Genomic DNA, 27,597 nt, shown 5'->3' on the forward strand with positions numbered 1-27,597 from the left:
GGGAACAATAAATAAAACATTTATAGAAGGTACAAAATAAACCAGTTAGTCACGGAAATATCTGCCCAATTCCCATCTATAAATCCTACGGTAAATTTCGTTAGAAGCTTTTACAGTAGCCAATTCTGACAACCGAATCTCGGATTTTCCAAGAAGAGGGGGACGTGATAGAGTCAAAAGAACACACAGAACGAAACCACCTTCCAGCTCTGCAGCGGTCTCCATTTTAACTGTTTGCCCGGTCGGTACCTCACGTGTTCTGGACGGTCTTTCTCACATGACCCTTGTTTGTCCCCGTGATCAGTACTTCCAACTCCGTATTTCAGTGTCGCTGAATATCACATTTTAAACTGTAACCTTCATGGATATGCATGAACAGAGTTTGGACAGCTCTACAGGGTAAGAAAACGCATTCTACGCTCACCGCTCACAATAGCTTCACAGGCCTAGGCACCATCTTTGCAACACATTAGCGCTAGCTATATGAACAAATATTTTATTTCCTGTAATATATTTAGTTTTGTAAATCCAATGCATAAGACCAATATCTTTTACCGTGTTTGTTTAATATGTCGTGCTTTGTATTCAGTTATTATTGCTATGGTTTATTTACTCGACTCAGTCAAGCGAGACCAGCGACAGTCTTGTAGGTCAACTATGTAGCTGTAACTGTCAAATTATTACAACGGTTTTAATGTCAGTGATGTGATTAGAAAGGGTATGATGCCGCTTTTTTTGTTGAGAAATGCATCAAAGTAAGATTCATAATAATGCACGATGTATATACACAACTTCTATACTTCTCAGTGTTACGCCAGTAAAAAAAATTACATTATCCTCCTGTGATTTGTTTGTTTGCAGCCCATAATGAACAGCAATTATAATATCATTTATTGGTTACATGAAACTGGCTACATTTGAATAATGCATTTGCTTCAATGATTCCATTATAATTTTGCAATATTCCACTATTGGTTTAATAATAATTTATCTAATTTGTAAAGCGCGTTCTCACACCCAAGGCGCATACAATCCTTGAAAGTTTTTCTGAACAGCACGGTCTTGAGCTGTGCTTTAGACAGAGACTAATAATGTTTTAGCCTCGGTTCGAAGGATTAAGTGGGCGTTACCAATTTGTCAACGTTTTCGAAGTGGAGGGAAAGTTGAAAGTCTAGTGTTGACCTGCTGATGCATGCAAATTGTATTCTTATTACCAAAAAAAACGTCAGCCAATATGCGTAAATTTTACTAATTCAACTTTAGCAGTCTAGTATGGTGATGAGTCCACATTTCGAATGTCATCTTTTTTCCGCTAACACAACGCCAGGGGCACTCTTGCTACTGATATCAGTGTACACACGGAACACAAACTGGCTGCGCGCGTGCGCTATCGTGCATACATTTATTTTGTCCCGTACACCAAACGCGATCACGACACGCAGGTTAAAATATCAAAACAAACTCTGAAGCAATGACATTAATTTGGGGACAGGTCGAAAAGCATTAAACATGCATGGCTAGTTAGCTTGCACTTGCTAGCTAATTTGTCCTATTTAGCTAGCTTGCTGTTGCTAGCTAATTTGACCTGGGATATAAACATTGAGTTGCTATTTTACCTGAAATGCACAAGGTCTTCTACTCCGAAAATTATCCACACATAAAACGGTCAACCGAATCATTTCTAGTTATCTCTCCTCCTTCCAGGCGTTCGGCATCTACACTTTCATAGTAATACCACGACAACAGGCAAAACAGTACATCTTTCAATCACCCACGTGGGTATAACCAATGAGGAGATGGCACGTGGGTACCTGCTTTTATAAACCAATGAGATGGGCGAGGCAGGACTGCAGCGAGATCTGCCTCAGAAATAGGAATGACTTCTATTTTAGCCCTTGGCAAAGCAGACGCTTGTTGGCGGCACAAGCAGTTTGGGTGCAATAATTGAATAACATATATACCTACATTTATTTTGCAACGCGAGTGGTGTAGTCAGGGTATAAGAAGTACACAGTAATGTACGGATTGACTCCTAACCCGCAGTCTCCTGTTATATCCGCAGGGCTGACTGTTTTAGGGTCATTAGGCTAAATATTGTGTGGATGAGGGGCAGGCGGGTTGAATAAAGAGAAAACAATACATAAATAAGTCCATATAGGTATAATATTGTGCCATTTATATCTATAGGCTACCTTGAGGTTTTTCTTTAATTATGTTTGGCTATCTGGCATTGGTGCGTAAGCCTAAACTTTAGGGCCTAACTACGCACGCCAAATACCAAACACACCAATCCCCAAATGCTTTTGGGAATGGGCAGAAAAAGGTAATATTGATTTTTGGAGGCAAAAATGTCGGCGTTTAATATTAGAAAAGCTGTGAAATGGAGAGTTGAAAATAAAGAGAAGGGAGGGCAAGAAAAGTCATGTTTGGGAAATATTTGTTGAAGTGGTAAAGGGGGTTGATACCATTGCCGGTGTTGTGTCAAATCTCTCTTCTGCCCTCTCTTTGCGTGAACGCGCACACACTCAATTCTTCATTGCTGGGACTTCCTTGCTAGTTGAGATTTCTGATCACGTTAGGCTGCGATTCATTTTATTTTTTATGTCAGTTTGATCGCACTAGTAATGTCTGCAGTTTTTGGTTTGGCTATTTGTTTCAAGTGTATGAGTCTATAAATAAATCTCTTTGACAAAATTCGTCATCTCTCCCATGCCTTATTCAACTAGTAGTTGTTCTGAAATGTTTATTGCTTGTCTACATTTTACTCCCTCCTCTATGTTTAATATAACACACATATATAAATTATACATTTCAGTTGCCTATCCTGGCGTGAAGTTTGTTCTATAGAAAATATTTTACTATGATGTGTGCAACAGAAAGTATTTGACTCTAGCCACAAAATTAAGGAAATTAGAAAGGCCATTTTCTTGCCTGCCGAAATCCCCCCCTAATAATTTCCTTAATTTTGTGGCTAGAGTCAGATACTTTCTGTGGCACACATCAGAGTCAAATACTATCTATAGAACAAACTTCACGTCAGGATAGGCAACCAAAATGAATAATTAATGTACAGTTGAAGTCGGAAGTTTACCTACACTTAGGTTGAAGTCATTAAAACTCATTTTTCAACCCCTCCACAAATTTCTTGTTAACAAACTATAGTTTTGGCAAGTCGGTTAGGACATCTACTTTGTGCATGACACAAGTCATTTTTCCAACAATTGTTTACAGACAGATTATTTCACTTATAATTCACTGTATCACAATTCCAGTGGGTCAGAAGTTTACATACACTAAGTTGACTGCCTTTAAACAGCTTGGAAAATTCCAGAAAATTATGTCATGGCTTTAGAAGCTTCTGATAGGCTAATTGGCATAATTTAAGTCAATTGGAGGTGTACCTGTGGATGTATTTCAAGGCCTACCTTCAAACTCAGTGCCTCTTCGCTTGACATCATGGGAAAATTAAAAGAAATCAGCCAAGACCTTAGAGAAAAAATTGTAGACCTCCACAAGTCTGATTCATCCTTGGGAGCAATTTCCAAACGCCTGAAGGTACCACGTTCATCTGTACAAACAATAGTACACAAGTATAAACACCATGGGACCACGTAGCCGTCATACCGCTCCTAGAGATGAACGTACTTTAGTGTGGAAAGTGCAAGTCAATCCCAGAACAACAGCAAAGGACCTTGTGAAGATGCTGGAGGAAACAGGTACAAAAGTATCTATATCCACAATAAAACAAGTCCTATATTGACATAACCTGAAAGGCTGCTCAGCAAGTAAGAAGCCACTGCTCCAAAACTGCCATAAAAAAGCCAGACTACAGTTTGCTACTGCACATGGTGTCAGGTTTTGGCCAAGACTGTTCGGGTTTTGGTCACTAGATGTCCCCATTGCACCTTTTTTGTACCTTTTGTTTTTCTTGCTCTAATTATTGTTTGCACCTGTAGGTCATTCCCTTGTTAGTATTTAAACCCTGTGTGTTCCTCAGTTCCTTGCTCAGTGTTTGTAAGTTAGCACCCAGCCCCAGCCCAAGCCTTGTTTTATACAGATATTTCTCTTGTTGAATTTTCCAGAGGTTCTCTGGTTTAGTTCTTGTGTATTATTTGAGTAGTCTTTTGAGGTTTGTTTTTTCCCTGCTTTTTTACCACTTTGTGGAGTTTCTTTTGTATTTTGGAGGATTTCCATTTTTGTGCCTTTTGGCTTTATTTTTGGACATTGTGGATTTAGTTTCTTTGCCTGAAGATTTTGTTCTTTAATTAAACCACCATCTCTAGTACTGCTGTGTCTGCCTCATCTTCTGGGTTCTGACGATTATTAGTGACTGTTTCTCGCACCGGGTCCTGACAGAAACACTGAGCCATTATAATGAACCCAGAGGCAGCCAGTACCCAGGATTTTTTTTCCATGCTGTCCCACCACGAGGGGACTGTCCAACGCCACGAAGCTGCTCTGGTTCAGCAAGAGGCCTTAATGGCTAGACATTCTCAACTTCTGTCAGAGATGCTGACTTCCATAAAGCAGATTTCGGATCGACTTTCCCCGGCAACCGCTTCTGCTCCAGTTCATCCGATTCAAGTGCCCCTGGCAGTTAACCCCCTGGCTGAACCTCGTCTGCCGCCTCCCCAACGGTTCTCAGGGGATCCGAGTGTTTGTAAGGGGTTTTTCACCCAATGTTCTCTCTCCTTTGAGCTGCAACCATCGTCGTTTCCCACCGACCGGTCCAAGATAGCATATATCATCACCCTGCTGTCGGAAAAAGCCCTAGCCTGGGCTACTGCTGTGTGGGATGCCCAAAGTCCCTGCTGTGCCAGCTACTCTACCTTTGCTGAAGAATTCAAGCGAGTGTTTCAAGGTCCTACCAACGGCCCTGACTCAGCCAAACAGCTCCTGACTCTCCGCCAAGGTCGGCGCAGCGTGACGGACTATGCCATCCAGTTCCGCACTGTGGCAGCAGCAAGTGGCTGGAACGACGAGGCGCTCACAGTGTGTTTTTTGAAGGGTCTTTCTGACACCATCCAAGATGAACTGGCCACTCGGGAACCACCGGACAACCTCGAGTCCCTTATCAAGTTGGCTTCACGCATAGACCAGCGTCTGAGAGAGAGAGAACTCAACCGTAGACCGCTCACCCTAGCTCCTATCGGTTCCAGCTCCGAGTCTCCACCTTTATCCTCGCTGGCTCCACCTGAACCCATGCAGGTTGGACGCATCTCCCAGGCTGAGAGAGACCGCCGGATGAGGGAGCGATGCTGTCTATATTGCGGCAAACCGGGCCATTTCCGCTCCACGTGTCCCGGGCTCCAGGGAAACGCACTCTCCCGTGCAGGCCTGGGAGGACTGTAACGGGAAACATAACCTCCTCCCATCCATCCAACTCCCGCCTGCTCATTCCAGTTACCCTTTCCTGGGACGACCACGAGTTTTCTCTTCAAGCCTTGGTAGACTCTGGAGCCGCAGGTAACTTCATGGATGGGGTCTGGGCGAAGGAGAATGGCGTTCCTTCTGAACCTCTAAGTGACCCCATAAGGGTTACTACGTTGGATAGAAGCCCTTTGGGATCTGGACTTGTCACTCGTGCCACTACCCCCTTGCGACTTTCAGTTTCCCAACACCAGGAAGTGATGAACTTTCATCTGATCTCCTGTTCCGAGTTCCCTCTCGTCCTTGGTTATCCCTGGCTTCACAGCCATAACCCTCACATCGACTGGTCTGTGGGCACTATCAAGCAGTGGGGTCCTACGTGCCAAGCCACTTGTATCTTCCCGAGTTCCCCGAGTTCCCCTTCCGAGTCTCTAGAATCCATCGACCTGTCCCGAGTTCCCGAGTGTTACCATGACCTCAAACTGGTATTTAGCAAACAGAGGGCCACCAAACTACCACCCCATAGACCTTACGATTGCACCATCGACCTGTTTCCGGGGACCTGCCCTCCCAGGGGTCGGATCTTTTCCCTTTCTCCTCCCGAACGAGCTGCTATGGATACCTACATCAAGGAAGCTCTGGCAGCAGGCCTCATGCGTCCATCTACCTCGCCGGCGGGAGCAGGGTTTTTCTTTGTGGCCAAGAAAGACGGTGGATTACGACCTTGCATCGACTACCGGGGACTCAATGCCATAACCGTCCGTAACCGCTACCCGCTACCCCTTATGGCCACAGCCTTTGAGCTGCTCCAGGAAGCAGTTGTCTTCACTAAGCTTGACCTGCGGAACGCATACCATCTTGTGCGGATCAAACCCGGGGACGAGTGGAAGACCGCTTTCAACACGCCTACTGGTCACTACGAATACTCGGTGATGCCCTTCGGCCTGACCAACGCTCCGGCTGTGTTCCAAGCGCTCATAAACGATGTGCTTAGGGATATGCTTAACATCTTCGTGTTTGTTTACTTGGATGACATCCTCATCTTTTCGAGCTCCCTTCAAGAACACACTAAGCATGTCAGACAAGTGCTCAAACGCCTCCTAGACAGCCATTTGTACGTTAAGCCGGAAAAGTGTGAATTCCATTCCTCTCGAGTACAATTCCTGGGATTTATAGTGGAACCCGGTCGAGTCCAGATGGACCCCAAGAAGGTAGGGGCGGTAGCGGATTGGCCCACCCCCAAGTCCGTAAAGGAAGTTCAGCGTTTCCTGGGCTTCACCAACTTTTACCGCAAGTTCATCAAGAACTTCAGCTCGGTGGCAGCCCCTCTCTCAGCTGTAACCAAGGGTGGCAACACAAGGTTTCTGTGGGGAAGAGAAGCTGAGACGGCCTTCCAAGGACTCAAGCAGCGCATCCTCTCTGCTCCCATCCTGACACTACCTACGGCGGATGAACCTTTTGTGGTGGAGGTAGACGCATCAGAGGTTGGGGTTGGAGCTGTCCTGTCTCAGAGGGGTGAAGACAAGAAGCTTCATCCTTGCGCCTTCTTCTCTCACCGGCTTACCCCGGCCGAGAGGAATTACGATGTGGGGGATCGTGAACTCCTAGCGGTTAAGATGGCATTGAAGGAATGGAGACACTGGCTCGAGGGGGCTTCTCAACCGTTTCAAGTGCTTACGGACCACAAAAATCTGGAGTATATCCAGCAGGCGAAGCGGTTGAACTCCAGACAAGCTCGATGGTCTCTTTTCTTCAGCCGATTTCAGTTTATCCTCACCTATAGACCCGGGTCGAAGAATCTCAAACCGGACGCCTTGTCACGAATCTACTCTCCTGCCATTCGAGAAGATACTGACATGACTGTCCTTCCGGCCGCTAAGATCGTGGCTCCGATCTCGTGGCAAGTGGAGAATACCGTGAAACAAGCTCAAGCCATCGAACCGGGCCCTGGAGGAGGTCCTGCTAATCGGTTGTTTGTTCCCAAGGCAGCAAGGTCCCAAGTCCTTCTGTGGGGGCACTCCTCTCGCCTCACCTGTCACCCGGGCGTAGGTCGCACCTTGGAGTTCATCCAGCGTAAGTTCTGGTGGCCCACCATAAAAGAAGACGTTGCCACTTTCGTCAAGGCCTGTTCCGTGTGCTGCCAGGGCAAATCTTCTCACCTCCGCCCTCAAGGACTCCTTCACCCTCTATCTATTCCCCACCGACCCTGGTCCCATATCTCGTTGGACTTTATTACTGGCCTTCCTCCGTCCCATGGTAATACTACGATCCTAGTCATCATCGACAGGTTTTCTAAGGCGGCCAGGTTTGTTCCCTTGACCAAATTACCTTCTGCCAAGGAAACAGCTGAGTTGGTGATTAACCATGTGTTCCGAGTCTTTGGGATTCCGCAAGATATGGTTTCCGACAGAGGTCCCCAGTTCGCCTCTAGGTTTTGGAAGGCCTTCTGCCAACTCATAGGGGCCACGGCCAGTTTATTTTCAGGGTACCATCCGGAGTCCAATGGCCAAACTGAGAGGATGAATCAGGAGCTGGAAACCACCCTCAGATGCATGGTTTCCAACAACCCGTCCACATGGTCATCCTTCATTGTTTGGGCCGAGTACGCGCACAACACCTTGTGCTCCTCCTCCACTGGTATATCCCCGCATGAGTGTCAGTTTGGCTATGCGCCTCTATTGTTCCCGGACCAGGAGGCAGAAGTCAGAGTGCCTTCAGCCTCGAGGTTCATCAGACGCTGTCGGCTTACGTGGAAGAAGGCACGTCTTAATCTTCTGCGTTCCTCTCAGCAGTACCAACGACAAGCCAACAGACGTCGCCGTCCCGGTCCTACCCTGTACCCCGGCCAGAGAGTATGGCTCTCAACTAAGAACTTACCACTACGGGTGGAGTCTCGCAAGCTGTCCCAGAGGTTCATCGGTCCCTTTAAGATTGCCAGGAGAGTCAATCCCGTTACTTTTCGCCTGCACTTACCCAGATCCCTTAAGATCAATCCAACATTTCACATTTCTTTATTAAAACCTGTTGTTTTTTCTCCCCTTATCCCGGCAGGCAGACCTCCCCCTCCGCCCCGTGTCATCGGTGGCCAGTCGGCTTATACCGTCCACCGGATACTGGATTCCCGCCGGGTGCAGCGGTCCTGGCAGTATCTGGTGGACTGGGAAGGCTACGGTCCCGAGGAGCGCTCCTGGGTTCCTGCCAGGGACATAATGGACCCTGACCTCATTCGTCAGTTCAGGACCCTCCACCCTGAGAAGGCTGGTAGGAACGTCAGGAGCCGTTCCTAGGAGGGGGATTCTGTCAGGTTTTGGCCAAGACTGTTCGGGTTTTGGTCACTAGATGTCCCCATTGCACCTTTTTTGTACCTTTTGTTTTTCTTGCTCTAATTATTGTTTGCACCTGTAGGTCATTCCCTTGTTAGTATTTAAACCCTGTGTGTTCCTCAGTTCCTTGCTCAGTGTTTGTAAGTTAGCACCCAGCCCCAGCCCAAGCCTTGTTTTATACAGATATTTCTCTTGTTGAATTTTCCAGAGGTTCTCTGGTTTAGTTCTTGTGTATTATTTGAGTAGTCTTTTGAGGTTTGTTTTTTCCCTGCTTTTTTACCACTTTGTGGAGTTTCTTTTGTATTTTGGAGGATTTCCATTTTTGTGCCTTTTGGCTTTATTTTTGGACATTGTGGATTTAGTTTCTTTGCCTGAAGATTTTGTTCTTTAATTAAACCACCATCTCTAGTACTGCTGTGTCTGCCTCATCTTCTGGGTTCTGACGATTATTAGTGACTGTTTCTCGCACCGGGTCCTGACACATGGGGACAAAGATTGTACTTTTTGGAGAAATGTCCACTGGTCTGATGAAACAAAAATAGAACTGTTTGGCCATAATGACCATTGTTATGTTTGGAGGAAAAAGGGGGAAGCTTGCAAGCCGAAGAACACCATCCCAACCGTGAAGCACGGGGGTGGCAGCATCATGTTGTGGGTGTGCTTTGCTGCAGAAGGGACTGGTGCACTTCACAAAATAGATGGCTTCGTGAGGAAGGAAAATTATGTGGATATATTGAAGCAACATCTCAAGACATCAGTCAGGAAGTTAAAGCTTGGTCGCAAATGGGTATTCCAAATGGACAATGACCCCAAGCATACTTTCAAAGTTGTGGCAAAATGGCTTAAGGACAACAAAGTCAAGGTATTGGAGTGGCCATCAAAAAGCCCTGACCTCAATCCTATAGAACATTTGTGGGAAGAACTGAAAAAGTGTCTGCGAGCAAGGAGGCCTACAAAACTGACTCAGTTACACCAGCTCTGTCAGGAGGAATGGGCCAAAATTCACCCAACTTATTGTGGGAAGCTTGTGGAAGGCTACCTGTAACGTTTGACCCAAGGTAAACAATTTAAAGGCAATGCTACCAAATACTAATTATTAAATGTATGTAAACTTCTGATCCACTGGGAATGTAATGAATTAAATAAAAGCTGAAATAAATAATTCTCTCTACTATTATTCTGACATTTCACATTCTTAAAATAAAGTGGTGATCCTAACTGACCTAAGATAGGGAATTTTTACTAGAATTAAATGTCAGGCATTGTGAAAAACTGAGTTTAAATGTATTTGGCTAAAGTGTATGTAAACTTCCAACTTCAACCGTATTTATTTTAGCATCTTGACAGAATGTGAATGCACAGTTATACCGTCTGTAAAGGTGCTATGTTTATCAGCATCATAAAAGCTGATAGTATTCCAACCACATAAAATAGGCCTATTCAACCAAGCTGAACAGAAATCTTATCATAAACATTTTGGGTAATTTTCACAGATTTCTCTTTCCTTACAACCGGGGAAACTGATGTCATATGGACATTTTGCAAAGAAAATCTTTCCTGTTATTTTTTTGGGGGGGGGGGGTTTCATTTTCATTAGGGCTGTGACGGTAATTGAATAATTGATGGTTATGGATGAAGCCCGCCATGAAAATAAAATAACCGTCAAAACCGTTTAAATAGGCCTACATGCATTTGAGGATTTAAAAAAATGTAATGTTAACTTCATTTTCATGTAGATCAACATGTCCTAATAGCGGAAGTGTTTACTAATGACAAAAGCAACTTAGTCTGGCTATTAAACGTACTATGTGTCCTCTTTCCAACTTTCCTTTGATGCTTGAGCAGCTCATCCCTAGATGCGCGGGGTGTAGAGTACTATGCAAAAAGAAATGTATGTGTGGACTTTATTTTATTCAATGCACATTTCCATTGCTTGCTAGTAAATAAATCGGTCTTTAAATAAAAAAAGTTTGTCTGACTTCATTAATTATTCAACAGCAGTCGACAAGGTTGTTCTGGCTCTGTGGCCTATAATGCGCACATTTCCTCTCCAACCTGGCATGGTGTTATTTCATACAGAATCTTTTCTTAATTGATAGACTGGCCGATATACCACCCTAGGTGAGCCCAACAAAAATTGACACCCTCCTATCCCCACAAAGTAGAATACCGTTAATCCCTGTCATTTGGTTACATACATTTCTGTTAATGCATGTATTAATTACAGTAATATACCCATCTCATTGTCGGAGTGGAAACGTTGTTTGCAGAGCTCACAACCTGCTCCACTTGTGAGAAACAAGTTTTGGTTTATTTCATACCATAATTTACCCACTCCATGTGAGAGCAATGAGCATGTGTCTGGTTTCTCTATCCTGTTAGTGTTGATGGCACGCAAGTGCCTGAGCACACATAAAAGTATCTGGCCTGCTTTTTGTAAATGTCAAATGTAGGAAAGTGCCCATTTGGGCTTCTCAGTCATTTTTAAAATTTTCTTCACCTCACACAGTAAGACAATGAAGTCCGTAGAAGTATTATAATAATATTAATATTTGACATGCATTCTTTCCAACACTCTCCCCTTTGATAATCAGTATCGCTGATAAATATGCTGTTGCGTGTATTTGTTTATTTTAATGATTGTCAATGTCATCTTCATACTATAGCATAGCTGTCCCTTTCATACTTGTCAATCAATTCATTATCTTCTAGCCTACTTTTGGAAAGCCTAAGGTAGACCTAGGTTTTTGAATACATTTTAAGGAAAGGCAAAACATTTGCTCTTGAGTCTGACATGCGTTGGTGGCTTTGATTGATGTGTGCTTTTACAGGGGTGTGTGAGTTTGCTGATTCTCTATAGGCCTATTATGTCCATTTAGAAAGTTTCCTAAAGTATCTTGTCTGGACACCATCTCTTCATTAAAAAGCAAACGCTCTTGTCCTGATTTTAATATTGTTAAATACCAATTTTCAGTAGCTTAGGCTGCGTTATCTCTCAGATTACGGTGTCCTCTCTTTGAAGAACATATGCCAATGCCATCGAATGACAGCAAACAGGGTTTGTGACGTTAGGTTCTCCCACTTTTCCCGAAATATTCACATATCAGACTTTTTATTTTTTTATTATTTTTTTTTATTTTTTTTGGGGGGGGGGGGTGGATCAGCTTAATATTGCGGAAAGAATGTTGCTTCCAATGTAATTGTCTGCATCATTTCCAATCCCCCATATTTTTTGGGGTAAATATATATATCCATTCACGTATGCATACATATACACATATATACATACACATACCTACATAGACATACATACTTTTTTAAAGAGTATACCTTTATTATTATTCCCCGCAAACCCTACCACCGATCCCCCAATTGGAGTAAACTGATAAACATTTCTGTTTTTACCTTCAATTTATACATCTTATACACATTTTACAGACACAGTCTACTTTATAATAGTTCTCTCTTGTTTGTTCTTAGTCCTTCCTCTATTTCTGTTGTCCATCCAGTTTGATTTCCACTTGTAACTGTGCTATTTCACAATAGCTCCGCACCTATACATATCAGACTTTGTTTGAATGGTTTTGTGCGTCGAAATAGGATCTGTATTTATTTATTTATTTTATATGCAGAAAAGCCAACAGACAAGGACATGGTAGGCATATGTCTTTGTTTGGACTCTGTTAATGTTGTCAATACGAAAATGGGACAGATTCTCTCCAACCTGGCATTTCTTAATTTGTTGATTTAATAAATAATAACCTGAATAATAATGTAACGCCATGATAATACAAAGTGTATTGGCTTGTTTCAAATAGGTTTTATTAAGAAGCATATCTATGTAAAGATTTTTTTTCTCTTTCCCCATCCCCGAACAGTTATGTCGGTGACCGTGTACATTGGCCTGGCCAATTATGTAACCTCATATTCCAAGACCGTCATAGCTCAAATTTTCACCCCAGTCCCTAAGCATCTTTGCTCCATGAAAGAACCAGAAATGACGTAACTTTACCGACGTCAACTAGAGAGAATGAATGCTTCAATCATTTATGACATTATTCTGGTGAGCAAGGGTTTATTTAGTAATCTAGGGCATCATAATGACAGAAAAGGGGCCTCCCGAGTGGCGCAGCGATCTAAGGCACTGCATCGCAGTGCTAGAGGTGTCTACAGACCTGGGTTCGATCCCGGGCTGTATCACAACCGGCCGTGATAGGGAGTCCCATAGGGCGGCGCACAACGACGCCCAGCATCGTCCGGGTTAGGGGAGGGTTTGGCCAGGGGGCTTTACTTGGTTCATTGTGCTCTAGCGAGTTCTTCTGGCGGGCTGGGCGCCTGGAGCCTGACCTCGGTTGTCAGTTGAACTGTGTTTCCTCTGACACATTGGTACGGCTGGCTTCCGGGTTAAGCGGGCGGGTGTTAAGAAGCGCGGTTTGGGCGGGTCATGTTTCGGAGGACGCATGACGAAACGTTTGCCTCCCGAGCCCGTTGGACAAGATCTAAATAGAAAAAAGGGGTGTACATTTTTTTTATATATAATGACAGAAGAGAGGTTAATGAAACAAATAGCCTACTAAATTGGTTGAAATGATATGCAAAAACATATCAAAATCAGTCACAACAAATTCCTACACCCCCGTCAAAAAATAGTTATGCCGTCTCTGACTGTAGCCTTCAGCGCATTTTCTATATTAACGGGTTAGGGTCGGGTGCGGGCTGCCGATTTATTATTATTTTTATTTTTTTCCTTTTTTTTTTTTTTTTCACTTTTTCACATATAGTCTGGTGGATGGCTTATTAGCAATTGCGGGCAGGTGAAAAAATGGCTGACTCATGCACCGCTAGTACACACAGTCACTTATAGTCCAGCGAATAGGTGAAATAAATGTTCCATTTTATGATAAAAGTATCAGACTTGGTACATTAATACTAGATACATTAAGGAACATTTTAAAGATTGGAGGCAGTATGGGAAGCTTGTCAGTTAATCTGGATGTCATGTTCAAAGTAAAATAGGGTAAAGTCATTCCAAACAATATAAAAATGACTTTGTAATGTTATCTACCCACTAAATAAACCGCACAGATAATATAGACAATAATTATCATCATAAAGTACTCTTAAGACCTTCATGGAGGTCACATCAAGGTCATTTTGACCATAGACCAGCGGTTATAGGGGAAAAAATTGGACTTTGATAGAGCCACCAAATTTCACACACACTTAGGGCATGTCTAAATAAGTATTTTAGGCTATAGTGCCATCACAGATTTTGTCCTTTACCCCCCTGGCGGTCATTTCTAATATGGCCGCTGAAAAATAGGCAAAGAAACCCGATGGGGGAACTTGTTGGATAGATTTCACCAGGGATACTCTGCTATAGTCAGAGAGCAAGCAGACGCCAATGTTCCAACATGTATAAAGGACATGTGGTTGGACATGGTGAAGTCAGATTTGTTTGTGGTTCTGCAACAAAGGAGAGATATTATAAGCAGGTTGCATAACATAATGTAAAGGTGATAAGGATGAATCTATTAAACCAAAGGTACCATGCCTTGACTTTTTCACATTTTGTTACGTTACAGCCTTATTCGGAAAAAATATATATTTTTTTAATTCCGTCATCAATCTACACACAATACCCCATAATGAAGACCAAATGCAATTGATTGGACATGATTTGGAAAGGCACACAGAGAGATCCTTGATGAAAACCTGCTCCAGAGCGCTCAGGACCTCCGACTGGGGGTGAAGGTTCACCTTCCAGCAGGACAACGCACTAAGCACACAGCCAAGACAACGTAGAGTGGCTTTGGAACAAGTCTCTGAATGTCCTTGAGTGTCCCAGCCAGAGTCCGGACTTGAAACTGATCAAACATCTCTGGAGAGACCTGAAAATAGCTGTGCAGCGACGCTCCCCATCCAACCTGACAAAATCAAGGGGTCTGAATACTTCCGTATTCACCGTATCTCAAGGAAATTACATGACATCATAATGTTATGACTTAAGCTCCTAACATATTTTTTTTTGGGGGGGGGGGCGTTGTGGGCACGATTCACATGGCCATATCTCCTTAAATAATTGGTACATACAGCCCAATGATAGTTGAAAATGTTTGAGGGGGGCCTGGATAACAAAATAAGATGCCATATATACATAACCTTAAATGTTTTTGTAGAAAAGTGGTGAAAAAGTGGGCAAAAAAATGGCTAGTTCTAGTAGTTGACATGTAAACACTTTAAAAAGTAATATGGGTGTTCGCTGATCGAGGCAAAGGGTGGCTATTTTGAAGAATCTCAAATATAAAATATATTTTGATGTGTTTAACACTTTTTTGGTTACTACATGATTCCATATGTGTTATTTCATAATTGTGATGTCTTCACTATTATTCTACAATGTAGAAAATAGTAAAAATAAAGAACCTTTGAATGAGTAGGTGTTCTAAAACTTTTGACCGGTGGTGTAGTAATAAAATAAATATTCCAAAAACATACATCATGTTTGCAAAAAGGCACTAAAGTAATACTGTAAAAAATGTGGCAAAGCATTCACTTTCTGTCATCAATTCAAAGCATTAGGTTTGTGTCAGGGCTACAACACATTAGTGACTACCACTCCATATTTTCAATCATAATTTGTATGCTTGGATTCGTTAAGGACTGGGGAGTTTTTCAGGATGAAAAATAAACAGAATGGAGTTGAGCAACAATAAAATCTGTAATAAGTCAAGGGGCATGAATACTTTCTGAAGGCACTGTAATGTAATATTCTGTTTTGTGTAAATGTTAAGAAAAATGACAGCAAACCTTCCCTGTACACGTCACTTTTTATGTAAAATCCCATGGGAATGTATTATGTCCTGGTGGCCTTTGGTCGCCAGGGGGTAATGGACAAAATATATGATGACTCTAGCCAAAAAATACTTCTTTAGACATGCCCCAGCTGTGTGTGAAATTTGGTGGCTGTATCACAAAGTCCACAATTTTTCCCGTCGACACTGGACTATGATCAAAATAACCTCAATATGACCCCCATGAAGGTCTTAAAGCTATTTTATGATCAGAATTATTGTCTTTCTTATCTGTGGGGTTTATATAGTGGGCAGATAAAAACATTGTTTGGAGTGATTTTACCCTATTTTCTTTTAACAGGAAATCCGATTGGCAGCCATTTATTAAAATGGCCGCCCTGGTTGACTGACATGCTTCCCAGACTGCCTCCAATCTTTAAAATGTTCCTTAAGGTATTTAGTATTAGTGTATCAAGTTCGATACTTGTATCATAAAGTGGAACGATCTTGGTATATTACGTTCTTATCTGCTGGACTATTATTAATTAGCCTATAGCACACAGCTGATCAATTGAATATGAGTGTTTATAACAAAAAAATCCCTTCTCTTTCCATCAGTCACGAGAAACAGGAAACAGAGGAGATTCTACAACTGGAAGGTAGGTATCGGGGTGTGTGAAATTTACTCAGTTCAAACGGGTAATTATGGAATGTGTGTGTGTGTGAGAGAGAGCGCTTAAGTGTGGGTTCTAACATGCTAGTGTGTTTTTCTCAAAAGGTGTGGGGACAGAGGAGCAGACTGCAGTTACCATAGAGAGTGTACAGCAGGCTGCAGCTTTTGCAGATCATAATGTTCAATACCAGTTCCGCACAGAGAACAGTGGAGGACAGGTGAGCTCAATCAATGACCTAGCCAATTTTGAACACACACAGTTCTTACTACCACAGTAACACAAAACCCCCCTTGTCTGGCTGAACAAATAACAAGAAGAATCTGTAGATTATGTGTAAATAATTTTGTCTGTATATTCTGTTTATTGTTGTCGGCACCATTTCTCCAGGTCAAATTCCTGGTACATGTCAAATGTACTTGGCGAAGAATCAGAATAAACTTTATATCTGAAATGTTTGGCATACTCCTGTCCTGACCTCTCCCCTTGACTTTCTTCACTCCAGGTGACCTATCGTGTGGTCCAAGTGACAGATGACCAGCTAGAGGTAGCAGGCGACGGGACTGGGGCAGTCAGTGTGGTTTCCACTGCTGCATTTACTGGAGTACAGCAAGCAGTGGCACAGGTGTGTGTGTGTGTGTGTGTGTGTGTGTGTGTGTGTGTGTGTGTGTGTGTGTGTGTGTGTGTGTGTGTGTGTGTGTGTGTGTGTGTGTGGGCATGGCATACCCTATCATCTTAGGGGAGTAGTGCTGTCTAATTTGCCTTTTCTCTCTCTCTCTCTCTCTCTCTCTCTCTCTCTCGCTAGGCTGTTATTCAGAACCCCTTCAGTAATGGGGGTAGTCCAGCGGGGGAGACGGTGGGAGGGGAAACGCGTTTTGCCTATTTCCCTGCTGCCACAGTCAGTGTCAGTGATGGGGCAGCCACAGCAGTGTCGGTGCAGGCTGACCCAACACTCACACAGGCCGGAGGTGAGTAGCCACCAATCCTAGTATGAAACCCACATATAGTGTAACCATTCACTAGTGCAGCTCATACATAGCATTATGTTATGGTATTGATCAAAGATATACTGTATAAATTTATATATATTTTTTTACAAATTCATTTGTAACCCTCTTCTGAGTTCCAATCAGTTTTAACCTAGTATCTTGGTGTTGGAGTATGTGGTCTGTAGTCAGAATGTGAAGGTTAATGTGTGTGTAACCATAAATAATGTAGTGCAGTGCCTCCACCTAATAAGTAATGTACCCCTAAATATATATATTTACAGGGAGAAAAGGCACAAATAGATATCCCCTTGAACTATGATAAAGAATGATCACAACAAACAAGATGTACAGTCATTCTTTATTATTAAAGTCAAGACGTATCAATTCAGTTTCAATCCAAAACTCAAGCTTGAATCAAGTTATTAACCAAAAGTTATCAGCATAATTTCAATTACATCTATGTATACTTAATTGGTAAGGACCTGATACTCACAGCCCTAAATCCAGATCGTGACTGATGAGAAGCGAACGGGCCAGTGGCTGTCCCATTCAAACACGGTAGATAAAAAGTCCCTCTTCTGAAAAGGATAAAACCACAGTACTCCTCGAATAATCAAGACTGGTCCCAATGTAGCTAATTATATAGCTACAGTTCATCGCTTGTTTTACCACAACCAGTAGCTAACGTTACTAAAATCACCCAGAGCTCAGTCTCTCACAGCATCTGTCTGTCGAGCATCTGAGCGGAGAGAGAAAAAGCAGAAATCATCCAATGATGGTTGAACCAAAAACAAATCCAATGCTGTCCTCACGGTGGTCTGGGATGCGGGACTAGCTAAGAGTTCATCACTTTGGTTTACTCAGACCGCATTACAACAGCTTTTTAAAGCAATAGCTAAAACAATGAAATAGCCGTCTTGCTAGCTCACGGAGTTCACAGGGTGGTCCTCCCTTCACTCTCTCGCGTGTCTAACTGTTGCCTTGCAATGGTCCATCTCCAAAATATGTCCCACATGCAACACAGTAAATAATTGTCTGTAAAAATACATATATTTGACTGAATATAGTTTTGACTATTGCCTTTATCTCAATAGGGCCAGAGACGTTAAGTCACAATAGTCTTTCTTGGGAATCATATAAATCCCTGATTTGTACTACCTCTGACACTAGGTCAGTTCTATGTGATGATGAGCCCACCTGATGGGTTGCAAGCTGGCACACCAAGGACCATTGCCCCTCGCACACACACCTACACCACGTGAGTACGGCTTCACCTGCCACACAGTTTAGTGTTCCATACACATTCATCACACCCCAATGCTCCCCCATCTACGTGGTTCATCTCACTTCTCCCTCCCAACTCCACATTGGAATGGACTTTCCCTAGCTAAACCTTCAGGAAATGATCACCTCTTTGTATTTACCCGCCAATTTTGGCATGATTTGGTTTGTGATTGTGTGTATCATGATAAAACATTCAAAAGAAATCAAAACGTGAGAAAACAAAAAACTGTCCCACTTACCTGCCATCCCCAGAGACCACGGTGAAAATGAGATACTACAGCATGGCAGTTCAAACTGGTGAGGACTACTTTCGCTCGCATCCTCTAAAACTAACCCCCTCTCCTCCCATCCTTGGCAGATGTGTGGTGAATCCACTAGTCGTGATGAATCATATGTCTTAGTGTACCTGTCAGGTGAACGTGATGTATAGTGTGTGTGTATATAGCTTTGGGTTATAAGTTCACCGAAGGAGTCCTCTTCAATGGGGGCGAGGAAACAAATCGGGAATACTTTATTTGGATAGTCCATCCATAGATACTCTACAGTCAGTAACATTTCAGCTGACAATCTACTAACCCTAGCCCTATCCCTTATCCTAACCCTTAGCTTAAGCCTTACTTTAACCATAGCCCAAACATTAGCAAGCAGTTGCTTATCAATAGATAATTTGTTGATAGTATGGTGGATTCATGCAGGTCCCATGTGGCTCAGTTGCTAGAGCCTGGCACGTGCAATGCCAGAGTTGTTGGTTCAATTCCCATGGGGGGCCAGTACAAAAAAGTATGAAAATGTATGCACTCTGGATAAGAGCGTCTGCTAAATGACTGACTAAATTATTACATTTGCGCAATGTATATGAATACACAGTCAATTTGTTTGTTTTTATGAGTGTGGGTTTGACAGTGCTTAACGGTGACATAAAATGTGATCATTTATTTGTCTTTGTCTCTCTTTGCAGGAAGATGGATGGTCCACGGGCACCTAGGGATGAGAGAAGGAGAGCACAACACAATGAAGGTAAACTGATTATAGAAAGTATTTATCTGGCAAATGGAAACTTGAAAGTAAAAGTTCAGATTTACCATGGGCATAGAGAGAAAAAGGAGGAGCCTTAAGAAATGTTTTTTGTATAATAAAAAAAAAAATGACACTGAACAAAATTATAAATGCAACATGTAAAGTGTTGGTCCCATGTTTCACGAGCTGAAATAAAAGGCCCTAGAAATGTTCCGTGCGCACAAAAAGCGTATTTCTCTCAAATGTGCACAAATTCGTTTACATCCCTGTGTGGCTAATCAAGAAACGGATTAAACAGCATGATCATTACACAGGTGCGCTTTGTGCTGGGTACAATAAAAGGCCACTCTAAAATGTGCAGCTTTCTCACAAAAAAATGCCACAGATGGCTCAAGTTTTGAGGGCGCTTGCAATTGGCATGCCTGCAGGAATGTCCACCAAAGCTGTTGCCAGAAAATGTATTGTTAATTTCTACAATAAGCCGCCTCCAACATCATTTTAGAGAATTTATCACTACATTCAACCGGCCTCACAACCGTAGACCACGTGTAACCACGCCAACTCAGGACCTCTACAGCCAGCTTCTTAACCTGCAGGATTGTCTGAGACCAGCCACCTGGACAGCTGGTGAAACTGAGGGTTTCTGAAGAATTTATGCACAAACTGTCAGAAACCGCCTCGGGAAAGTTCATCTGCGTGCTCGTCATCTTCACCAGGGTCTTGACCTGACTGCAGTTCAGCGTCATAACAGACTTCAGTGGGCAAATGCTCTCCTTCGATGGCCACTGGCAAGCTAGAGAAGTGTGCTCTTCACGGATTAATCCCGGGTTTCAACTGTACTGGGCAGATGGCAGACCCCGTGTATGGCGTCGTGTGGGCAAGCGGTTTTCTGATATCAACGTTGTGAACAGAGTGCCCCATGGTGGCTGTGCGGTTATGGTATGGGCAGGCATAAGCTACGGACAACAAACACAATTGCATGTTATCGATTGCAATTTTAATGCACAGAGAGATACCATGATGAGATCCTGAGGACAATTGTTGTGCCATTCATATGCCGCCATCACCTCATGTTTCAGCATTATAATGCACAGCCCCATGTCACAAGAATCTGTACACAATTCCTGGAAGCTGAAAATGTCCCAGTTGTTTCATGGCCTGCATAATCACCAGACATGTCACCCATTGAGCATGTTTGGCATGCTCTGGATTGACCTGTACAATGGCGTGTTCCAGTTCCGGCTAATGTCCAGCAACTTCGCACAGCCATTGAAAAGGAGTGGGGCAACATTTTACAAGCCACAATCAACAGGCTGATCAACTCTATGTGAAGAAGATGTCACGCTGAATGAGGCCAATGGTGGTCAAACCAGATTCTTACTGGTTTTCTGATCCATGCCCCTCCTTTTGGGGGGGGGAGAAATCTGTGACCAACAGATGCATATCTGTATTCCCAGTCATGTGAAATCCATATATTAGGGCCTAATGAATGTATTTGAATTGACTGATTTCCTTATATGAACTGTAACTCAGTAAAATCTTTGAAATTGTTGCATGTTGTGTTTTTATATTTTTGTTCAGTTGAGTATATTGTGTAAATGGTGTTGACCCGAGGCTTAATCCCTCTGTTTCTTTATGTGATCTTGTATTGAAACCTTAGCTCCTTCAAATTATTAAGATATGGCATTATTAGAGTGCTATCTGAAAGCCACTAATAACATATCATTCACATACTGTCAACACTCATTACATTTAGCATCAACTGATAAACCATGAGTACCATAAATCTTTCCATTTTATCACTGTCTTTGTTAGTTTCGGGAGTTTCCATATCTATTTCCTTCAACTAGGATCCTTATACTCTTCCCGATAGGAAAACCCTCTCAATCACTACTGATAATACACACGGATCACTCTCAAACAATGTTTTGCTTTTACCCCTATTGTAAGGTTTAATGGATGGGGGATGCCATTGTCCCCTTTTACATTTTAGTCTACCTTAGCAATGTTACTCTATATATATTTATTACCAATTTCCGTTGGATATTCAGTTTCTGCCTCACACTCATTAAATGTCTATTATTTTGAGATTTAATATCACCGAAATTATAAAATACATCGGCCAATTCAGAAATGGAGAGACATTTTTTAAGGTAGCCCTTGAGACTTGAGTTTCTTTCTGGGATCAACATTTATTATAACTGGGCTAGCACTGCCTAACAGTCCACTGTCAAAGAAGTGCTCTGTCCATAAGGTTTCTGGTACGTGAGACAGAATCGACTGAGAGACAGAGCCAGTTTCCCACTCCGTCTTGTGGAGTGGTTCAATTTAGCCTACTCACAAATTGGTTTAGAACTTCATTGCTGGGGATATCAACGAAAACTCCATCGGGAGTACAATAAATTGTAGCCATAAGTTAACAAGTCTACCTATCAAGTTAAAAGGTTGCGTGGGTGAATACAGAAAATCACGTTCAACATTCAATGGTCCTATTGAACAGGGCATGGATTTTGTTTCAGAATGTATTGGTATTGGGTGGTATTTCTTTCATTCTTTACGAAGGCTCTGATTAACGTGGCAATGATATTTTTCATTGGAAGCTGTTTAAAAAGCATAGAACATGTGCCAACCTTTGTCTAAGACTTTATTTCCCAGACCCTTTAGACTGTCATGCAGTGCGTTCACCTTATCATTATCAAATGATCCGTAAAGGGGCCACTGAACATTTCTCCGAATACTTTTTACACCACCTACGTACGTCACAAGTGTATATTGTTGTTGTTGGTTTTTTTAACTTTATAAAATCTCTAGTAACCGCATTATACACGCATACAATTTCATCTCTCTTTATCCAACTACGTCTCTCAACCGACACAATTCTACCAACTTCCATTAACCGTACCTTCAATGCAGTCCAACCGATTCCTGCTGTAAAGTAGTCTAAACTATGTATATCCGATTCCTACTAATACATACAGTATCACAACTAACTTTTCCCTTATTACCAATCAAACAATTAGTAACTTCCTGTAATTGCCTTCAACCTTCTGACTTACAGTGCATTCGGGAACTATTCAGACCCCTTGACTTTTTCCAAATTATGTTATGTTACAGCCACTTTCTTAAATGGATTACATAGTATTTTCCCCCTCGTCAATCTTCCATACAAAAATGGAAATATCACATTTTACATACGTTTTCAGACCCTTTACTCAGTACTTTCTTGAAGCACCTTTTGACAGCGATTACAGCCTCGAGTCTTCTTGAGTACAAGCTTGGCACACCTGTATTTGGGGAGTTTCTCACATTCTTCTCTGCAGATCCTCTCAAGCTCTGTCAGGTTGGGTGGGGAGTGTTGCTGCACAGTTATTTTCAGATCTCTCCAGAAATATTTGATCGTGTCCAGGCTCTGGCTGGGCCACTCAAGGACATTCAGAGACTTGTCCCGAAGCCACTCCTGCGTTGTCTTGGCTGTGTGCTTTAGGGCCGTTGTCCTGTTGGAAGGTGAACCTTCGCCCCAGTCTGAAGTCCTGAGCGCTCTGGAGCAGGTCCATCTAGTCTCCTAGCCACTGAAAAACATCCCGACAGCATGATGCTGCCACCACCATGCTTCACCGCAGGGATAGTGCCATTTTTCCTCCAGACGTGACGCTTGGCATTCAGGCCAAAGAATTAAATGTGGGTTTCATCAGACCCGAGAATACTGTTTCTCATGGTCTGAGAGTCCTTTAGGTGTCTTTTGTCAAACTCCGAGCAGGCTGTCATGTGCCTTTTACTGAGGAGTGGATTCCATCTGTCCACTCTACCATAAAGGCCTGAATAGTGGAGTGCTGCAGAAATGGTTGTCCTTCCGGAAGGTTCTCCCATCTCCACAGAGGAACTCTGGAGCTCTGTCAGAATGACCATCGAGTTCTTGGTCACCTCCCTGACCAAGGCCATTCTCCCCCGATTGCACAGTTTGGCCAGGCAGCCAGCTCTAGGAAGAGTCTAGAATAAGCCTGTAACATGACAAAATATGGAAAAAGTCAAGGGGTCTGAGTACTTTCCGAATGCACTGTATCCCTTGAAGTTACAACAGCTCACCCCAAATTCTACCACCACAGGAGTATGGCTCATGCTGTAGCTTTGACAACTAAAATATGGGATTATTGTGTTTGCAGTGGAAAGACGGAGAAGAGACAAGATCAACAACTGGATTGTCACCCTCTCAAAGATCATCCCAGACTGCAACATAGACAGTACTAAGACTGGAGCAGTGAGTGTGGTCAATTTGCCTATAGAGATTAAGTCCCATAGAACCAACTTTATCAGGACACCGATTAAGCCTAGTCCCGGACTAGAAAACATGCTCAATGGAAACTCTCTATTGAAATAGGTTTTTAGTCCAAAACTAGGCTTAATCTGTGTCTGAGAATCTGGCAGATTGTTCGAAATCACGATTTCTTATAATAGAAGTAATGTGCAACCTCTTCTCTCCAGAGTAAAGGAGGGATCCTGTCAAAAGCATGTGACTACATCCGGGAGCTGAGACAGAATAACCAACGATTGCAGGACAGCTTCAAAGAGGTGTTGAGAGTTCAGGCAGACAACGAGCTACTCAAACAACAGGTACACACTTATATGTGTAACTCGCACATTCCACTATGCTGTCTGTGTCAACAACACGTCGGGTGTATTCATTGGTTCACATTGTAGCAAAACATTTTACAACAGAACAATTTTGCAACGAAAAAGATCATTGCTTATTGGACAAGTTTATTTTAGTCCCTCCCTGTTTCAGCCTGTTTGCATTTGTTTGGAAATGTTTTATGCCTATGTATGAAGGTCTTAGTTGGTTGTTAACATTGTTTAATTGCGACGTTCTATCATGTTATAGATTGAGGAGATGAAGAATGACAATGCACTGCTTCGAGCTCAGCTACAACAGCACGGCATAGAGATCAATGGAGATACGACACCACAGTGATCTACTGGACACACACACACACACTCTTACTTACTCACTGGAACACTGGTAAAATACAAATACTTATAGAATACATGAAAGTACACATGCTCACGTGCATGCATCATCAGAAATTGCCACGCATACACACAGAACAGAGTGCTTGAGAAGAAGAAGTGGACTGCTGACTGATCAAGCTCCCTCCAACCCCCACACACACTCTCTTCCAAGGCTGAAAGCTGAAATTCATGACTCTGTAACTAAATTAGTTCCCCACCTCTGCTCAAAGAATAGCCAACTCTTCAAATGTCGTGCATTCACCTAACTCTGTTTTTGTTATGGACAATGACAATTCACATTTATTCTGTTTTAACCTGCTGCAGTTTTCCATGGCTTTTTTGGGGCATTTGTTGTGAGTAATACTACCATGTCTGACATGAATGAATCCTTTTGTTTGTCATTTAATGTATTAGTTTACAATGAATGTGTATACAGAATGAAAAGACAGTGGCGGTAGGGATCATAGTGCAAATATAGGGCTGAACTTTGCTGTTCCATTTTCCCTTAGCGATTACAAACCATGGTAGACAAATCAGGCACCTTCATCCTTTGATGCACACCATTTCAAAGGGTTGTTTCATTGTCAAGTGGAGGTAGATAAGAGAATACTGGTTAAGCTGTTTTAAAGGCCTGCGATGTAAAGGTATGGTTGTTGTATTGACACTAGGCCTGACATTGCAGACTATCAGGGCAGTAGGTGATAGCATAGCTCAGGTCATTAGGACAATATATAATATTGGTTCCCAAATTAATTTCAGTCCCCTCTTCCTTGCTTAATTTCTCTTATCTCTTGTGTAGTCCCATCTGGTGCACAATAAATCATTTAACCTGAATATCATTTTCACTATATGGTAATCATGCATATTTGGCATTAAATCATGGTATGTATCTGCTTGTGATAGGTCACTTACCGGTATTCAATACATTAATTGGAGCATGTGTCAGCGTTGCCATGTATAAGATGATAACTGTCCCTGAGTCTCTATGACAGGGGATGCTCATTTTACAGGCATTCAATTCAAATTTGGGACACTGGGTAACTCAACTCAATATTGAGGATCTGAGGGAGAGTTGTATATTATGGATTTTCACCATGTCCTCCAGTAATTTAAAAGTTTGGGAACCAGTGCTATGAAGGATAATTGTAGCACATCCCAGGTCAGCAGTGCTTTAAAGGAATTGTTTGTGAGTGAAGGTTGTCAGCATCCTTGTTTTATCTCCACTGAAAGCAATCACAGCATGGCATTCTAACCACTGGCAAGATTTATTCCAATTGTACAATAACATTTTAATGTTCATACTATAGCATTAACACAATCATTGGATTGGTTCTGTAGTAAGGTGGAGGTGCATTTTCAAGAGCTATATGCCCAATTCCAAGTCGATCCCTAGGCCCTACACTTGGATTGGATAGGTAAGCAATGTGGTGTTTGAACTTGCATTCTGATTGGCTAGGTGACATTTTCTGTATTGCTTACATCATATCCTTTTAGGTCTATACTAGTGCCTTGGAGATAGAGGTGGGTTTGGAAAATTGAGCTACAGTGTTAAAGGATTGGTTCAGAATTTCTTTACCAAATCTGTTTTGATGTAAAGGGCATGTTGTAGAGGGGTCCAGACACGCTAGCAATTTCACTTGGTTTTGAGAAACTTGGACCACCCGCAATAGACTTCCTCATTGCTCGTTCTGCAGTATGCTGCTTCTCCATGTAGCCCGCTCAGTACAGCTGGTAGGGGAAATGGCTTGAGTCTAATAAAATGGAATATAATGTTGAAATTGTGTTATTCTGAAGTGTACAACATCTAAAGACCTGCATCACTACACTGAGAGTGTGGCCATTTCTGAAAGGATGTATTTTTCCGTAGCTCCTATACTGCAGAACGAGCAATGAGAAGTCTATTGCGGGTGGTCTAAGTTTCTCAGAACCAAGTGAAATCGTTAAAAAAGTGGACACTTATATAACATACTATTTACATTAAAAAAAGATTTGTTCAGAAATGGTGAAGCAATCCTTTACCCCCTTATAAAAAAATGTGGGGGCATCTTGTCTGTTTAAAACACCTTATCCAGGGGAGTGGCTAACCTAATGTTTACTACTCGCTATAATTATCCCTTTCTGGCTCGAAGGACCATGAAAAAGAGTGGTCCTTTGAGACGGATAGGGACAACAATATACTATATAACTGAAACAAATATGGACAACAGACTTTAGTTTCATTAGCATGAGCTAGCAGGGAGAATATAGTTTCCATGTAATTTTGAACTTGTAGGTCAATTAGTCTTGTATTGCCAATAGGGCTGTCCCCGACTGAAAAAAAACTCTTGGTCCACCAAGAGTCCGCTGTTCTTTCGACCAATCGATTGGTCAAACATTTTTAAACGTGTATTTTTCCATATATAGACACACCCAATGTGTTTTAATAAAATATACTATATACACTGAGCTTGTCTGATGCTTTAAGACACAAATGACTCAAGAGGGAGCCAGAGATAAAGATAACCAAAAGGGAAAAAATTGTTCTGATTCTCCTCCCGCTGCTGCTGGCCTTTGCAGATTCTGCCTTTACGCTCCTGAAGTTGCCGGTAATAGGCTACACAATAGGCCTTGTAACTATATTTGAGAAGGCCAAGTAAAACACGGGAGAAAGCTCTCACTGAAGATTCAGTTAAGCACCTTGGGGAGTGCCACTGCAGCGGCCGCTGTCAAGCATATAAAACCTGTCAATGTTTTAGAATTCAACTACGGAGTAGGCTAACTTACTGTTTTCAAGTGGTATGTCATATTCGTTGTTGAACTATGAGCAAACCGCTATTTGCACAGTTTGCATTCTACTTTTTGTTGGTCTTAAGTAGGCCTAATTAGAGTATCAAGTAGCCACTGTATGTACCGATAGGTAAATCTTAGGCTATGATTAGGCTCATTTGCGTGTGCCGTCTGGAAAGAATCTGCCGGATACACAGTTGAATGAAAGGGGATGTTTGGCATATATGTTATTTAGTAATACACCATACAATTCAGGAAAACACATTTGTTATAAAATATTTTTATTAGTGTTACACCATTGTTCTTAACTTAACCATATACAATTTCAGTAGCACAATTAGTGCCTTCAGGAAGTATTCATAACCCTTGACTTATTATA

General features: G+C 42.3%; 1 protein-coding gene across 3 annotated transcripts; it reads left to right on the forward strand.

Annotated features, from left to right (window-relative positions):
• Nucleotides 1–27,194, forward strand: LOC120027311 (upstream stimulatory factor 2-like). Of its 3 annotated transcripts, XM_038972234.1 has the most exons (11): nt 1–399; nt 16,106–16,146; nt 16,266–16,378; nt 16,664–16,783; nt 16,964–17,126; nt 18,318–18,405; nt 18,684–18,728; nt 19,390–19,448; nt 23,609–23,703; nt 23,928–24,056; nt 24,325–27,193. In XM_038972234.1, the coding sequence occupies exons 1-11, from the start codon at nt 362–364 to the stop codon at nt 24,412–24,414; spliced, it is 981 nt and encodes a 326-aa protein (XP_038828162.1). In that variant the 5' UTR covers nt 1–361; the 3' UTR covers nt 24,415–27,193. The 3 variants fall into 3 exon arrangements, with proteins under 3 accessions (XP_038828162.1, XP_038828163.1, XP_038828161.1); XM_038972235.1 differs by lacking the exon at nt 18,684–18,728; XM_038972233.1 differs by lacking the exon at nt 1–399 and having other exon boundaries at nt 16,065–16,146; nt 24,325–27,194.
• Nucleotides 27,195–27,597: the final 403 nt, after the last annotated feature.

Source organism: Salvelinus namaycush, chromosome 32 (assembly GCF_016432855.1).
Source record: "Salvelinus namaycush isolate Seneca chromosome 32, SaNama_1.0, whole genome shotgun sequence".
Taxonomy (NCBI): Eukaryota; Metazoa; Chordata; class Actinopteri; order Salmoniformes; family Salmonidae; genus Salvelinus; species Salvelinus namaycush.

Bases quoted from the DNA above. Each gene is read 5' to 3' on its own strand.
- LOC120027311 (XM_038972233.1), top strand. From the start codon at position 16,065: ATGAGTGTTTATAACAAAAAAATCCCTTCTCTTTCCATCAGTCACGAG. The intron at 16,379-16,663 runs GTGAGCTCAATC...TCTTCACTCCAG, and splicing joins CAGAGAACAGTGGAGGACAG to GTGACCTATCGTGTGGTCCA. The intron at 16,784-16,963 runs GTGTGTGTGTGT...CTCTCTCGCTAG, and splicing joins TACAGCAAGCAGTGGCACAG to GCTGTTATTCAGAACCCCTT.